General features: G+C 41.4%; 2 protein-coding genes across 2 annotated transcripts in view; both read right to left on the bottom strand.

The window, feature by feature from the left end:
* Positions 1 to 2,991: 2,991 nt before the first annotated feature.
* Positions 2,992 to 14,793, bottom strand: stum (stum, mechanosensory transduction mediator homolog). Its single transcript, XM_083534833.1, has 3 exons — positions 14,369 to 14,793; positions 6,719 to 6,898; positions 2,992 to 4,128 (listed from the first exon to the last, which is right to left on the bottom strand). The coding sequence occupies exons 1-3, from the start codon at positions 14,535 to 14,537 to the stop codon at positions 4,094 to 4,096; spliced, it is 384 nt and encodes a 127-aa protein (XP_083390959.1). The 5' UTR covers positions 14,538 to 14,793; the 3' UTR covers positions 2,992 to 4,093.
* Positions 14,794 to 14,901: 108 nt separating this feature from the next.
* LOC310722410 (uncharacterized protein) overlaps positions 14,902 to 16,442 on the bottom strand; it is a 1,927-nt gene continuing 386 nt past the window's right edge. Inside the window, exons 2-6 of the mRNA XM_083534832.1 lie at positions 16,373 to 16,442; positions 16,169 to 16,282; positions 15,907 to 15,990; positions 15,709 to 15,801; positions 14,902 to 15,547 (exon numbers count right to left, since the gene is read on the bottom strand). The exon at positions 16,373 to 16,442 is cut by the window's right edge and continues 23 nt beyond it. Coding sequence (XP_083390958.1) covers positions 15,494 to 15,547; positions 15,709 to 15,801; positions 15,907 to 15,990; positions 16,169 to 16,282; positions 16,373 to 16,442 — 415 coding nt within the window. The 3' untranslated portion in view covers positions 14,902 to 15,493. The remainder of the gene's footprint in view (positions 15,548 to 15,708; positions 15,802 to 15,906; positions 15,991 to 16,168; positions 16,283 to 16,372) is intronic.

The raw sequence follows: 16,442 nt of genomic DNA, 5'->3' as shown, positions 1-16,442 counted from the left end.
TAATCTCTACTCTAAAACCCTTACCCTAAACCCTAGACTCCAAGACCAACCCCAACCCTAAACCCAACTCTAAACATAATCTCTACTCCAAACCCCTAACCCTAACCCCTAGACTCCAATCCCAACCCCTAACCCAACCCTTACACCATGACCCTAATCCCTATTCCTAACTCATAACCCCAACCCTAAACCCTAGACTCCAATCCCATCCCCTAACCCCAACCCTAAACCTAAACCCCTAACCCTAAACATAATCTCTACTCCAAACCCCTAACCCTAACCCCTAGACTCCAATCCCAACCCCTAACCCAATTCTTACACCATGACCCTAATCCCTATTCCTAACTCATAACCCCAACCCTAAACCCTAGACTCCAAGACCAACCCCTAACCCCAAACCTAACACCATGACCCTAATCCCCATTCCTATGTCTAACTCATAAACCTAAACTCCTAACCCTAAACACAATCTCTACTTCTTACTGCTAACTCTAAACCCTAGACCCCCAGCCCAACCCCTAACCCCCAACTTTACCCCCTGACCCGAATCCTAATTCCTAACCCTAAATCTTCTACTACTAATCTTATACCCCACCCCTACCTCTAATCCCCACCCCTAACCCAACCCAAATCCTAACCACCTGTCCTTCGTTAAACCTAAATTAGTGGTAGCTCCTCTCCTGCTTCTCCTCTCCTTCATGCTAAAGTCCACTATCACCACATTTTGTCTTGCTGAGGTTCAGGAGGAACATGTTCTCCTGTTAGCAATTCTTTAACCCCCTCCAGATTGACCTTCTTGGTGTTAGAGCTGAAAGTGGCCACAGTGAACAAACATTACAACAGGAAGTTCAAGATACAACTCTGGTGGGCAATATCTGTCGGTCAATCTGTCAGGAAGATGGAGATCCAGTTGAAGTCCCAGGTCCTTCAACTTACTGGTGAGTTTTTGCAAAGAATTATAATCCTCAATACTCAACTGTAGTCAACAAACAGCATTTATACAAAAGACATTTCCCTTCCTGAAGTCCAGATGGCTCAGGACTGTGTGTAGGAGACGTGTGATGGTATCGCACCACAAACGTGTCGCCCAAAAAACAGGGACTTTTTTTAAATGCCAATGTCTGGTGTAACGGTCACTTCAAAGAATGGAATATTCCATCGATCAAAAATATACACAATGTCCGTTAACGAAACCTCCAGCAAACCCGAGGTTAAGAGCAAACAACATTAAACAATATTACAAAGGGTTCTAAAGCTCTACATTTGAGAGGATTTGATTGTCCTCGTTGACGCGATTGGTGCATTTTGTTTTGTCCTCACTGTAAGAGGGGACAAGGTGAAATTCTGACACTGATCTTAAAACAGTGAGCAAACGGAACCAAATGATGAGCCACTCTTCACTCTGAACAAAGAAGTGTGTGGTACTCAACAAAAACCATGTTCACTTGTGTAGCCTCGCTTTTGTTTATCGCTCATGCATCTATAATGGGGATGTCCATCTCCATAACCGAGGCGGAGGCGATTCACATGTCACACTACATTTAAGATGCATATGAAGCAGCTACGGTGCGATATAACTCCATTCTCCCCATTACGATGCAGCGAGATCCGATTCGATCCAACATCCAATCCGAAAACATGATGCTGTGCAATTCGACATGGTACGGACAGTTCGCTTTTATTTCCTTGGTTCAGACAAATTTCAATCATCAATTGACTTTTACTTAAGTGCCGTCTGACTTTCACAAAAAGAACAATGAAATAAAAACCAGACGTTCTTTTCCTGTTGTGTCTGCAGCAAGATGCAGCTCTACCTCTGCCATGTTAATCTCTGTACTATGGGACTCTCGGGACACGCCTCGGCCTCCGTGGTGTTTTATGATACGTCATATTTACGTTATGTAAACTATGTTACTAGCTAACAATTATGCTAATTATACTACAACTGCTAATAATTATATATGAATACATTTGTATCTATGCAAATATGTTTAAAACGATGCATTGCGATACAAATGCCAAATTGTATCCGATGCACAAATAATTTTTTTTTATTTGATGCATCACATCGTTATAAAACCATATATATATCTGAATATGTTTTATATATATATATATATATATATATATATATATATATATATATATATATATATATATATATATATATATATATATATATACACACACACACACACACACACACACACACAGTGGAACCCCAGTGTACGAGATCAAATAGTTCCTGAAAACCGCTCGTGTTCCGATTTGCTCGTATTCGCATGTAAATTTCCCCATAAGAATTCATGTAAAGCAGTTAATTCGTTCCCAGACCTCAAGCGATCGCTTATTTCAGCCCTTAAAAAAACAGTTTTATTCCTAATTTAATACACAAATACCTTCACACTCGGAACGACGAGAACGCACTCGGAACGACGTCTAGGAAGCGGCTGAGGGTGAACGTGGGGACGGAGGTGACGAACGAGGAGCAGAACGCGGGACTGGAACCAAACGCCTCGAAAGAAATGCTCGTCTTCCCGAAATCTGCTCGGATTCCTACAAAGATTTATACTAGTAAAACCGCTCGTACACCGATATTCTCGTACGTCAAGGCACTCCTACACCGGCGTTCCACTGTGTGTGTGTGTGTGTGTGTGTGTGTGTGTGTGTGTGTATATAAATATAAATATATAGACTACAGCCAATAACAACTACAACTCAGATTAACTGCAGCATATTGTCATAAAACAATCAAAACTCACACGACAACTTTTGAATTACAAAATATTGGTAGCATACAAACACAAAACGGCATTGCCATTTAAAAAAAGAAGTCAAGTCAAGTCAAATCAACTTGACATATAAAAAAGAAATGACATATAAACATAAATCTATTTTAATTGCGTACATTTCAGTTGCGTCAAAACAGTTTTTGTCTCAATGTCTTGATATATATATATAAATAAATAAATATATATATCTCACAAAGGCTTTTTTCTTCGTATGTTTCAGTGATTTTATTTTACATAAAATGTCAAAAAAAAAACCCACACACAGTTACACACATCATGTACAGTAGTTTCTGATACACCTACAGTATTGAATCAAAATTTCCAAGCGACATTCGTTACTTCGAATCACCAACCTTCAAGATCAAAGGCTCACGACCCTTTGAATAGATATCGATTAGCGTTTGACTCATTTTTGATTGATCTCATTCTATTAATAGATTGATGAGTCTTTTCACACCAACGGAGTTGATTAACATTATAGTTATAATACATTTGAATACTTTGGATACGTCGGTCCATTTAAAGGCAAATACGTTTTGTATTTTTACCCAACATTTACACGGTTTGCGAACTTCGTCCATCACCGGCATCGTGCAGCATCACGGGGAAAAGTAACCCGCATTTATCCAGCCGGGAAGAAATGCAACCAATTAAACAAAAGATTGGAAATCGTTTCACTTCACATGCTAATTATATAAATTATATACATTTTTATGAATAGAAACACTGTAAGGTTTAAAAAAAAAAAAAAAAGGGATTACACTATTCGGACAAGAGTATTAGGACACCGGACTTTTCCAGCCATGTCTGGTTCTTCTCCGAGCACCTTGTTCCATCATCAGCTTTCCATGAACTGGAGTGGAAGATCTTCCGCTATAACGAACCGTATCGAACACCTTTTGGGATGAATTGGAAAAAAACGCCAACCTCCTCACTTCTTCACCTTCTTAAGTACCCGATGAAGACGCGTGTGGTCGAATGAAATCTCACGAACCTCCACAAAATCTTCCTAATAAAGTGGAGCTTACTAATAAAAGCAAATGTGGAATTGGATGCTCAGTCAGACTGATGGTCAGGTGTCCACAAACTTTTGTCTAAACAGTGTATGTATTATACACCTGGGGGTTTTTGGTACAGAAACAAGCCGACACAATCACATGATTCTGCTAGTGGACACAGAACGCTGTACGTGGATATATACATTAGCCCTTCTCTGTTTTGAGGCTACCTCAATGCTCCTGGCTAAGAAGAATTGCGGTGGAGGGGAAGCATAATCTTGAAACCCGAAAATGAGGATTAGCTCATAGCTGCTGGGTGGCTGTCTGCTCCTTGTAGCCTGAAGGGGGAGGAAAAAGAGAAACCTCCATATATACATACATACATACACAAGCCGTATACTACTGTATATACAACCATTGGTAACATTCTGTCTGAAGACCCAGACATTCTTCAAGATCTTCTTATTCCATATTCCAGGTCAAATTAAAGAACCATAGAGATGTACCGCATGAGATATACCGCATAGACAATGGAGTTATACCAGGGTCAGTCGGAATAGATTTGAACGATTAGCCGCTACGCTAGGCTAGTCTGCCGCTACGAAGCTTTATTAGGGGTGTAACGGTACGGAGTTCAATATGGATTCTTATGTCCAGCTTGAAGAATTGCGCTTATAAGGAGAAAATCCTTTTCCACATATCCAGGGAGTGAACGAACGATGGATAGAAAGAAATTAAGACATTTTTGTTCAAGTCTGCTGAAATAAGTTGAACAATTAAGTCGGACAAATCTTTGCGAATTTAATATTAAATGTAAAACACACACACACACACACACACATTACGCAAATGGGGTCCAGCAAATGTACACTATTTAAAAATGTTTCCATTGATTCAATATTATTGGGTCAATGTAATCAAATAAAATAAAATGTTATTAACATTTTATTTGATGATGCTAAATTATGCTAATAAAAAAAAAAAAGAAAAAAGAAACGTCATCGTGAACGAATCGTGGATTTTGTCCACCGTTACACCATGAATAAATATATCCTGGACATGGACAGAACTCAGCCGGCTTTTCAGCAGACAAAAGTCTGCTCAGGCGGTCTGGGAGAAAGCCGACAGATGGAAGGGGGAGGTGGGAGGCGTATCACCTAGCAGTCCGAAATAAACAGAACAAGCGAGACTCTGCTAACAGTCTCTCCGGTTTAAGTAGGTTGAATTTCTGGCCAAGATGAACTGCAGAGGAGCAGATCTTTTATCAGATCACCAGCTGAACCCTTTGTGTTCTGTAAATTAATGTGTTTTTTATATACGTCTATTCCATTCAATCGAGTTGAACTTACCTTCAGAGACTTCAGTGGAAGCAGGTGAGCATGAAAAACAACCAGAAAAAAAAAAAACCTCGTTAATTACAAATATATGAAGAAAAGTAGTCAATAGTTGTTTCCTATTCAAACTGTTACTACATCAATGATAGCACACAATTGGAACCTAGAAGATATACTTCCCATGCTTTGTGGTGGAAGATCTAAAGTGGCCTGCTATAGAGCAATTGGGATGAATAAGAACGTCATCACAGGCCTCCTCATTTCACCTCCATCAATACCTGACTTTACTGACCCCCTTGTGGCTGAATGAACTCTCACAAATCTTCAAAGAACCTACTGGAACATCTCAGAAGGATGTAGGTTATGATGAGTGAACAAAACATGGGATGGGATGTTCAAGAATCTGATGATCAGGTGTCACGGTCCATAAAAATCTTTTCACATAAAGGAGGTATGACAATGATCTCGTGATGTAGAAGTGAATATGAGGAACTAAAGAATTTTTCTTTAGCAGGAACAAAAGAAATGAGATCTGGCATCTCATAACGACGAAATGGCTCAGGGTTTAATGAAAGCCTATAAACAATTTTCATTACTGCATCCAGCACACTACAAACACCAGAGCGTTCCCTGTGGACCTTTCAATTCGCATTTCATCGCTTCAGGAGGTTCATGAAATCAGCCCTTTTATTATGTACGAAGACACCGTTCTTGTATATTTCTCCACGGAGCAGTAACAGCATGAAACTATGCGAACATCAAGCTTGAGAAATGATCCAGACACCTTATTTTAATAGATAACCGAGGCCTGACGATACGATACGTTAAAGATACTTATGAAGCAGCTACGATACGATGCGATACGATACGATACGATTCCTCCATTACGATTCTTTTCGATTCGAATTCGACACGATGCGATTCGGTAAAAATTTTTAAAAAAGGTAAGATGAAACAAGATGCTTTTCCTGTTCTGGGTACAGCTCTACCTCTGTCAGGTTAATCTGTATTCTATGTGACTCTCAGGACACACCTTGGTCTCCGTAGTGTTGTGATGCGCCATATTCACGTGAGAGAACCAACTCTCAAATATTGTTAAAAACGATACAAATGGCAACCTGTAATCCGTAACTCGTTGCATCACATAGTTAACTTTTATGCCGATCACCGAATCTTACCATCGCAGTAGTCTTGGGTATTTATGGGTACTAGAAAGGTTCCTACGCTTCCGAAACATCCGAGATGTTCATTCAACGCTTCAGGCTTCTGAGGTCACATTTGAGATCTTCCAAACAGGCACAGACTTTTGTAGATGAATTAGACGCTGCTCAATGCTCCTCTTATGGTTCGATCAGAACGCAATTGAAACGTTATCTTACTATGCTAGCTCTGAGTGGAAGAGTGGAACAGGCATGTTGGGAATTTTCTTCACACGTTCTTCACGCGCAGACGTAAGAACATACCAAGCCCAACACTAGCATGATTCCGTTTCTTAGCCTACCAAGTTCCATTGGACTAAACATGTATCTGCTTTAGCACTGAAATTAGCGTTCACTGTGAGATACAGTAGCTAGGCATAATGCTCGATGCTCACTTGCAAGGATAACCATGTCCATGCCCCAGAATATGCTCATGATCCAGCCCACCATGACCACAGCGGTGATGATCTGGATGAGGGCAGCGGCGATGTTGAGCCAAAACACGCAGCATACGTGTCGATCCGGCAAATCCGTCCTGGCGCCGCAGAGCACCGTGAAGGCCGAGATTAGCGTACCTAGAAAACCAGAACAGAGAAAAAGCATTATTGGTGCAAATGAAGGAACTTAATAATGGAGTTCATTAAGGCTTATTGCAAAATATGTCCTGGTGTTCACAGTGTTTATCACCAGCTCTCTTGGAGCACACTTCATAGTTTCCCAATGTCCTCATTAGTGACGGGTCGCTCATGAACGGCTCTTTAATGTGACTCAATAATGTGTCATCTCAAAGAGTGATTCGTTTATTTTCTACTTAATGCGCACGAGCACATGAAGCATCGCAAAACCTCCGTAGGTTATGGACAGGAAACAGAATCGAGTAGATTTCTCTTCCAGTCTGAGTCGCTCCCAGAGACGCTACGAAGATGATTTAAGGAACGGAATAAACTGACTCAAAAGATTCATTTATTTTGATGAACCCGATTCAAAAGAACCAAGTCGTTTAACGATCCGATCTTCCCGTCACTGCAGCTCATACCGATAGATTCTGGACGATCTCATTCTGTGTCCCAGCTAGAAGGAAACTTAAACAGTATACCAGTTATACCAGGGTCTGTCCGGATACTGGGTACTAATACGAATACTGGGGTTTTTGCATTTGGTTGGTGGAAAAATACTGTTACTTAAATGAAAATTTCCTTAAGTTCAAGTAAAGTCACAGGTCCTAAAATCTACTTAATAAAAGTAAAAAAAATGTGCCTACTAACTTACTAACAGTGGTGGGTGGAGAAGGGGATTCCAGTGTAAAGGACGAGATCTAAATCTCCAACTAGTTTTTTTATTGGAGGATCACCTTTACAAATGAAATCGCAATAACAAAATTATTGACAAGTCTAATGTAAGTTACACAATAAATCTCTTGTCATTTTTCCTAGCAAATTAAGAATTCACACGCATTGAACAGCATCTGATTGGCGACGTTTCCGCTTTCGTTAGTTAGAAAACTCACGTTTCTTCCCCCCTTCTCCCCCAAATAAATCAATTTTCAATGTTTACGAAGGAACATATTTCCTCCTCTTCAAACGGGGACAAACAAAATGTAAACTTGGCCACAAAAAGATTGACCAGTGAACCATGGGTCAGTTCCCAAGCGGAAATAAGAAACGCTAGGCTATTTTTAGCGATTTCATCTCAACTTTGACCCGAGTGATTCGGTTACTCGGCGTCGCCACAACCATTTTCTCTCTCTTTTTTTTTAAAGTACACCAACGTTGAGGAAACGTTCTTTAATGTCGCGTTTTCTTTCCTTTTGCGAGCAAACACGGCCCCGTCGGATTAGTTTTGTCGTCCGCAATCTGTTTTGTGTTTCCATCTGTGTACTCGAGTGGGCTTATCAAGATGGCTGTTAATGGCTGTCTGAAGCACTGACAGTGACGTGAATCCCCCCGTTCTGTCGGTCTCCTCCGTCCCCGTTTCCTTTCTAACATTCTTTCCCACTCAATGTTTTTGTTTCTATTCTTCAGTGATTGTTCTGACTCAGATCCTGCACTCGTTTAGGAAGAAATAAACGTCAATGAGAATTATAGCGTTGATGAGGGAGGGATGATGGGGGGGTGTGGGTGGGTTGGTTGGTGGTGGTGGTGATTGCGGGGGGGGGGGGGGACTTGTCCGTGCACATTAGGCTGAAGATGACTGTAATTTTCCCTCAGCCTTGTTCCGAGTGTGCCATCTGTGTGGGAGGATAATTATGTAGCTTCGGCGTTCAGTTCAAGGCGTTCGGAGCGATTGCTTGGTGCGGTTTCGAACGCATGGACCCTTTATGGCTATTATGAAAAAATAGCGGCTTTACGGCTTGCTGTTTATTGAAAAACGAAAAGTAATTGCAAAAAAATAATTTCATTTGGTTGTGTTTAGGTGCGGAAAACTTCCAGTAAATTTCCAGAAACTTTCCGGAGAATCCCATTGGAATTTTGGAAATTTGACAAGTTGGAAACCAATATAAACCGTATCATTTACAAAACCGATAATTCAACTGAAATTGCATGAAATCTGGTTTTTAAACCAAAATGATCCTGCAAGATTTTTTTTCCAGCTACATTTAAGACCCTGTTATAATTTAACCTGAATTTTATTTAAAAAATTCCCAGTTTATTCCCATTTATTTAAGTTAATTTCCATGTAATGTGTCCAGTCTTGAAAAGTTCGGAGAATTTTGCATCCCTAGTTGTGTTAAACGGCGTAACAATTGACGACTAGACATAAATCTGATAAATCCATTGTTACGGTTTTGACCAGAAGATTCTCCATGCTTTTTGAACCCATTCGCTTTCCACATTCGCTCTTATAATAAGCTCTAACTTTTCATGCACGATGTTTCCAGTAGATTTGATAGTTATTTTTGGGATTTCATATAACCATAAGGGTGTTAAAGTCAGGTGAGGAGGCCTCAGCTGATCCTCCCAATAGGGTTTAAGACCACATGCACACATACAACCCATGGAAAGCAGATCTTCATGGAGCTGGCTTTGTGCACAAGGGGCATTGTCATGCTGAATACGAGTTTTGGATCCTCCTAGTTCAAGTGTAGTGTAAATTTCATGCTAGATGTGGCAATTATGAGACTTTCAATCGATTTAAATCGATTGCTTCTGGACAAAAAGCAAACAGGGAAATTGTACAGCCATTTAAACCATATTTAATCTAATTGTATCGTCTGATTCATTTAATATCTGCTGAGTTCTAATGCATCGTTCAGAGCTTCTACATTCGACACACCACAAAGCCGAAGTACCGATTATTCTTACTCCACTGATTCACCTTAATCATCTGGTGCATTCTTCTGGCCTGGATTTCGACATTGCTCGAACAAGGGTCATGAAAGCATCGCGTCACCTTTCCAGCATCTTACAGTGGTGTTTATCGGCGGTTACTAGGAATCAAACGTTTACAGGCAGCAGGCTGTTTAGAGCATCGAGCCTTTGCCATATTGAGCTCGGAGCCAGAGTTTAAATATGCCAGCTGAGCGTGTGTGTCGCCGCTGGCATCGTCATCACCATCATCACCAACAGGAGATCAATGTGAGTCAGACGTGGCATGGTTTGAGGTGAAGACCTGTTGTGGCTGTGGGACAAATCCAGACCAAGTGTAGACAAAGGAATGATTTGTGTCCTCTACATCCGCCTCTTTCAAACCAACTACCTGCATGTCTTCCCTCACCACATCCATCAACCTCCTCCTTGGCCTTCCTCTTTTCCTCCTTCCTGGTGGCTCCATCCTCAGCATTCTTCTACTGATATACCCCATGTCCCTCCTCTGCACATTTCCAAATCCTCTCAATCTCGCCTCTCTCACCTTGTCTCCAAAACGTCCTACATGCGCCGTCCCTCTAATAAACTAATTTCTAATCCAGTCCGTCCTCGTCACTCCCAATGAACATGTCAAGTCAAGTCAAGTCAAGTTTATTTGTATAGCGCTTTTCACAACAGACATTGTCTCAAAGCAGCTTTACAGAAAACAACAGTGAAGGTGAATGGTGTGCGTTTGTCCCTGATGAGCAGCCGTGGCGACAGTGGCAAGGAAAAACTCCCTTAGATGATATGAGGAAGAAACCTTGAGAGGAACCAGACTCAAAGGGGAACCCATCCTCATATGGGTGACATCAAAAGTTTGGTCATAAATCTTTCAACAATACAGAACAATTTGTGATCATCATAGATCCAGCATCAGCTTCTCCATGCCAGGGCCTTTAAACACTCGGCATCTACTTCTCCATGATCATCCATAGGTCCATAATCTTCACGAGGTGGGACGTGACTGGAGCTGGCCAAACCTCAGGAAGCCTCGGGATGGGGAGAGAAAGAGAAGCAGTGGAGAGGAATTAGCGTAGCTGCTGTTCATGATATTAACAGCACAAGTTGATAATGTGCATGTGATCAGATGTTCTGGAGCACAAGGTTGTGATGTGATGTGTGTGATGTGTGTTATGTGTAGGCTTTGCTAAAAAGATATGTTTTTAATCTACACTTAAACTGGGAGAGTGTATCTGAACCCCGAACACTGTCAGGAAGACTATTCCAGAGTTTAGGAGCTAAATGTGAAAATGCTCTACCGCCTTTAGTGGACTTTGCTATTCTAGGAACTACTAGAAGCCCAGAGTTTTGAGATCTCAGGGAGCGTGACGGATTGTAGCGTGTTAAAAGACTGGATAGATACATGGGAGCCAAACCATTTAGTGCTTTATAAGTGAGTAGCAGTAGTTTGTAGTCTATTCGAAACTTAATAGGAAGCCAATGTAGGGACGATAAGATTGGGGTTATATGATCGTATTTTCTTGACCTAGTAAGAACTCTTGCTGCGGCATTCTGAACTAACTGAAGCTTCTCAGCATCTTCAGCACTGTACTGTACTGTACCTATACAGAGAAAACATTTGTGGACACCTGACCATAAGAAAAGCATCCCATTTCCACATTAAGTCCCCATGTGCTCTTATATAATAAGCTCCACTCTTCTGCCAAGAGGTTCCACCATATTTTGTCGAATATTGAGATTTCATTTAACCACAAGGTTGTCAGGTGCTGATGGAGGTGAGGAGGCCTGAGGTGGCGTTCCAATTCATTCCAAAGGTGTTCAAATTGGGTTGGAGCTCCATTTCTAGGCCACTCAAGATCTTTTACACACATCCATCCCAAAGAAAGTAGATCTTCATTGAACGTTTTGGGGAGTTTTGGGTTTCCTAGTTATCCTAAACAATCGTGTGGCCTCCAGGTTTGTAGGAACAGTTTTGGAGGAAGAAGCTCATATGGCTGGAAAAGTTAGTTGTCCCAATACAAATGTAAACATAAGTCCAATGGTCAGCCAAAGACGAGTTTATTATGTAACCCATTCTTTAGTGTCAATTCATGAAATTACAATGATGGTTTCAATATTAGTGAAGACCGACAGACTGTTGCAGAAAAGCCTTGTTTTGGGGGACCATCTGCTGTCATGGAAACAGGAAAAGCGCCGGCTCTCGTACAGCAGGTCCCCGCTATGTTCCATCCACACAGCATTGGAGGAGCAGCATGGAAAGATCTCGTGTCTTGTGCCGGTTTATCCTCCGTTTCCTCAAAAAAAAAATGTTGGTATTCAGAATTAAATACTTGAGACGTTTTTTTTTTTCTGTCTGTCATCCAGAAGGATTGATAGTTTGCCTTAGTTGTTAGTTGTTAGTTAGGTCTGATAGGATTAGTAGGAAAAAAAATAAGTAGATCGGGACGGACTGAAGGGAGCCGAGTGCATGGCATGACCTTTTGAGGAACTGAATAAGAACTGTTTGGCTTTTCTGCTCTGGGTTTTTTCCTTCACGTCGTCCAAACACGTGGCCTCGCTGTCAAAACATTTCTGTGGACGGTGGACAGGAAAAGAGCTTGGAGGAGGTATTTTTCTTCATGGTTGATGTAATGAATGTAATCTAATTAGAGTTGCTGATTTCCTGTTTCCCAGCTCAATTCCATTATACATGATAGCATTGTTCTGGATTTCTGGATGCCCTAATGGTCCCTAATGGTGTCCAGTACACACCTACATATGATTAACAAGTCAACAATATATTAGGACACATGACTTTTCCACTCGCGTTTTTTTCCCCCCAAACTGTTCCCACAGAAGACGTCTTTGGATGCACCATGAAATTTTCACTTCATCTGGGAAACCCAAACCTGTTCCAGAATCACAATGCCCCATAACCAGCTCCATGAAGATCTGCTTTTCCATAGATTGAAAATGTGTAGAAGATCTTAAAAGACCTGTAGAGCTCAAACCCTATTAAACACCTATGGGATGAATTCGACTCCATCCCAGACCTCCTTCTCGTGTACACGATCTCCACGAAATCTAGTGGAACATCTTCTTAGAAGTGGAGAGTGGAGGCTTATATGATGGCAAATGGAGACCACATGTAGAAAACACGTGTATGGTCAGGTGGTCCACAAATGCACACAAACACTTTTAATAGCTAGCGATTCATTTTTCACTTCGCTGAGGACGAATCATGGCTTGAACATGCACTGTTTACGCTGGTTGAGCAGATCATGGACCACTTGTTCTTCATCGGATTTACATTTTTATGTATTTATTTATTTCTTTTAAATGATGGTTTCCATGGAAATTGTGTAAGTTTGGCATTAAAAAAAAGCGACAATGCATCCCCGGATCATCATTTTACCTCCGCCAGGTCCATCAATCGGTGCAATGTTCTTATTGTGGAATGCTTTAAAAATGCAACCAATATGCAAAACCAGAAGACATGAAGGGAGGAAAATACTTTTAAGTGTTTTCTTCTTTCCCTGTACAGCAGCAGGGCTGAAGGCGTAACTGACAACATGGCCGTACATACGTACATCCGGACTCGAACAAATCCAGCGGGTTCGAGTTTGTCAACCAGGGGATTGAGGAAGGAAGCGAGTCATTAAACCATTATGCATTTTCTGCAGTTTAGATACAGAATAATGACTTAAATAGCCAGAGACATTAGCATAGGGCTTTTAAACCGAGGCATTGCTATGATTAACGACCGAATTAAAGCCGCTACGCTGCTGTTAGGCTTCCTTCGTTTTATTAACCCTGCGATATTGTTCTGGTCAATCTATTCGCTCATAACACCGTTATTGCTGTTGCCTCGGGGCAACAAACCTATTTTCTACACTTTGTGTTACAATAAAAGGGTTAAATCGCAACATAATTCAAAGGATAGACCATAATATTGCTATGTGCTTCTGCTGGGAAGATGTTCCACTGGAGTTCTAGTTTGAGCTCTATAGCAGGAGATCTTTCACTCCAACCTCTTTCCATGGCAGGTGTATCTTCATGGTGCTGCCTTCCTGCACAGGGGCATTGTCATGCTGGAACAGCTTTAGTCCAACTTTGTGGTACAGCACATCTGGCTGGAAAAGATGTTTCTTCTAGATCATATGCAGGTGTGTAATGGACACCAATAAAGACCATTAGGAAGTCAGATTCCAGTAGTTTCTTTGGCGTGCCGATCATGACTTGATGCACTTGGACACTGTATGTAATGGTTTGTAATGGTATTTATAATGAAAACCATTAGAATTTGTGTTATTAAACGTACAGATTTCAGTCTAGACGCAAGAGTAATGGACTGGCTATAGCGACATCTACTGGACACCATTAGGGACCATTAGGGTGTTATTAAACATTTAGATTTCATGGCAAGTTGCAAGGATGATGGATTGTCTGTGGTGATAGGTACTGGACACCATTGAGAACCATTAGAACGTTATTAAACATCCAGAATCCAGTATAAGACGCAGGAATTGATTGGCTATGAAAACACCTACTGGACGCCATTAGGGACCATTAGAACGTTATTAAACATCTATATTCCAAAGCAATCCGTAGACAGATTGGCTATAATGACATGTAATGGACACCATTAGGGACCATTAGGACGTTATTAAACATCTAGATTCCAGTACAAGACGCAAGGATGGATTGGTGCTGGAAAAAAAAAAACACAATATGGAAAATACAGGAACTTTTACTCACCCAAACCGGGAACGAACGTGTTGAGGAACAGACAGATGACAGCTACAGGGAAGGGCATGTAGGGGATGGCAGCTCGCAGAGGTCCCTTCTTCTCCCGAACTTGCACAACAACTCCACTTGTAGAAGAAGAAACTCCTTTCTCCTTCACCTCTGCCCCTTTCTGGTCCATTTTCTGATCAGATAAATGTGTATAGATGGAGGAGATGTACAGAGGTGGGGATGAAGCGCGTCTGAACTCCTGCGTAAATGTCTCTCTGTTGCAGGAGCGCAAAGCGCAGGAGGACGACGAACCGAGTCTTTTTTGACGAACCGACTCACTGAATTCAGCTCACTATGGTCTCTAAACGACTCATTAGAAAATATTCGGTTCCTTCTCCTACTGCACAACAATCAGGTTCATTCGGGAATTAAAGATGGTATTATTATTGTTGTTGTTGTTGTTGTTGTTTATTTTTTTTTTACATGTAATGATTACAGGAGCTCACAAACACCCCAAAAACACAAACCACAGAGATGAAGAGCACTTTTAGCACTCAGGACTTTCAGCATTTTATTCATCCTTCACTTTCAAAACTTTTAAAGAACATCTGATGGTCAGATAGCCAGGTGTATCTACTCTACAAATGTTGTCCATAGTGGATCTACTATTGTGTGTGTAAAAGTAAATATAGTTATTCATGACTTTCTATCACATACCAGAGAAGATGAATAAACTATAAATCTCATCACTAATATTTTGATTGATGGTAATCATGGTATTAGTTCTTTGTGAAGTTTTTTTAATAAAACAGCAGTAGAGCTTCCAGATGTGTGTATTATTCTGTATATTGAATAATTTTGAATGTTGCTGGTGGTTTCGATTCACTCCTTCCAACCACCAGGAGCACTGATGAACCCCCTGAACACACTCTCAGATCGAACAATCGTACGGGAGTCAGTGCGGTGGTACTTGGGAACTTTTCTCTTCTCTCATCCTGCTGCTCTTCGTCTTTTTAGTTTCTCGTGTCGGTATGAAAGCCGAGCTCGCAGAGCGCCGAACATCATGGAAAAGAATACCACCAGTGAAGACCAGGAGAGCGTTCCAGGAACGGGCTCACACCGTCACTGACTTTGTGTATCCAGGTGTTAAACACCGCCCCCTGCTGTTAGCTCCTCAAATTCCTGACTGAGGTGATCCATCTGTTACATGATCATGTAGAAGATTAGAAATCTTTAGCCAAAGTGACACACAGCCCCACTGCCCCAGTCTACCACACACACACACACACACACACACACACACACACACACACACACACACACACACACACACACATTCTACTACAGCAGTCAGAACCTACATTCTGAGACTTGTTGCACTGTTTTAGAACTTCCATCATCTCGTTGTCCTGCTCCTTCAGGGTGCTGTGAGCCCAGCGCTTATTCTCTATCTCCTTAACCACAGCCATGTAGTAGAAGAAGAAAATGTTCACACCATTCCCCTTCAATCCTATTTCTGTTAGAATTGGAGATACTATGGAGTTCAAGACTTCTCTTACCAGGAGTAAATCATCGCGCTGTTTCATGATCTTTTTGTACACGAAGTTACTGATGTGGTGGGCCTCCCGTAAACGCTCACGTTCCTAAAACACGTGAAGAAAAAACACGCGGAGACAGTGTGTAGAAATTCAGCACAATACGCAAAGTGGAAAATGAGGGGTATATGCCAGGCTCCTCACCGACTCCTCACTCTCATCATGCAGCAGGAACATCACGACTCCTCCCCATTATTTTAAAAGGAATCGCTTAACGCTCACGTACCTTCTTCATAGCCCTGCACACTGCATCTCTCCTGGAGAGCATTACTTCCATCCTCCACACTGTCTCGACCAGTTTGCCCACTTGGCGTTTGAGGTCCAAATTTTCCTTCCCCATCTGGAAAATTCCAACAACCAAAACTTTACTTCTACACACAAACACATTCAGAACCGCAGTTCTTTACGGATCCAGAAGAAAAGTCCTTACTATCAGCAAATTCTGTTTGTCTGCATCTTTCTTCATCATCTGTTCACACTGCAACTTCAGGTCATTGTGA

Source organism: Silurus aristotelis, assembly GCF_946808225.1.
Source record: "Silurus aristotelis genome assembly, chromosome: 29".
Lineage (NCBI taxonomy): Eukaryota > Metazoa > Chordata > Actinopteri > Siluriformes > Siluridae > Silurus > Silurus aristotelis.
The sequence above is the reverse complement of the archived record's forward strand: the minus strand, read 5'-3'. Positions and strand labels throughout refer to the sequence as shown.

What these genes read in the sequence shown, in the direction of transcription:
- stum (XM_083534833.1), bottom strand. Translation starts at nt 14,537, where the DNA reads ATGGACCAGAAAGGGGCAGAGGTGAAGGAGAAAGGAGTTTCTTCTTCT. An exon ending in CACGTTCGTTCCCGGTTTGG is followed by an intron (nt 6,899 to 14,368) that starts GTGAGTAAAAGT and finishes CTGGTTTTCTAG; the next exon opens with GTACGCTAATCTCGGCCTTC. An exon ending in GGACATGGTTATCCTTGCAA is followed by an intron (nt 4,129 to 6,718) that starts GTGAGCATCGAG and finishes CTCCCCCTTCAG; the next exon opens with GCTACAAGGAGCAGACAGCC.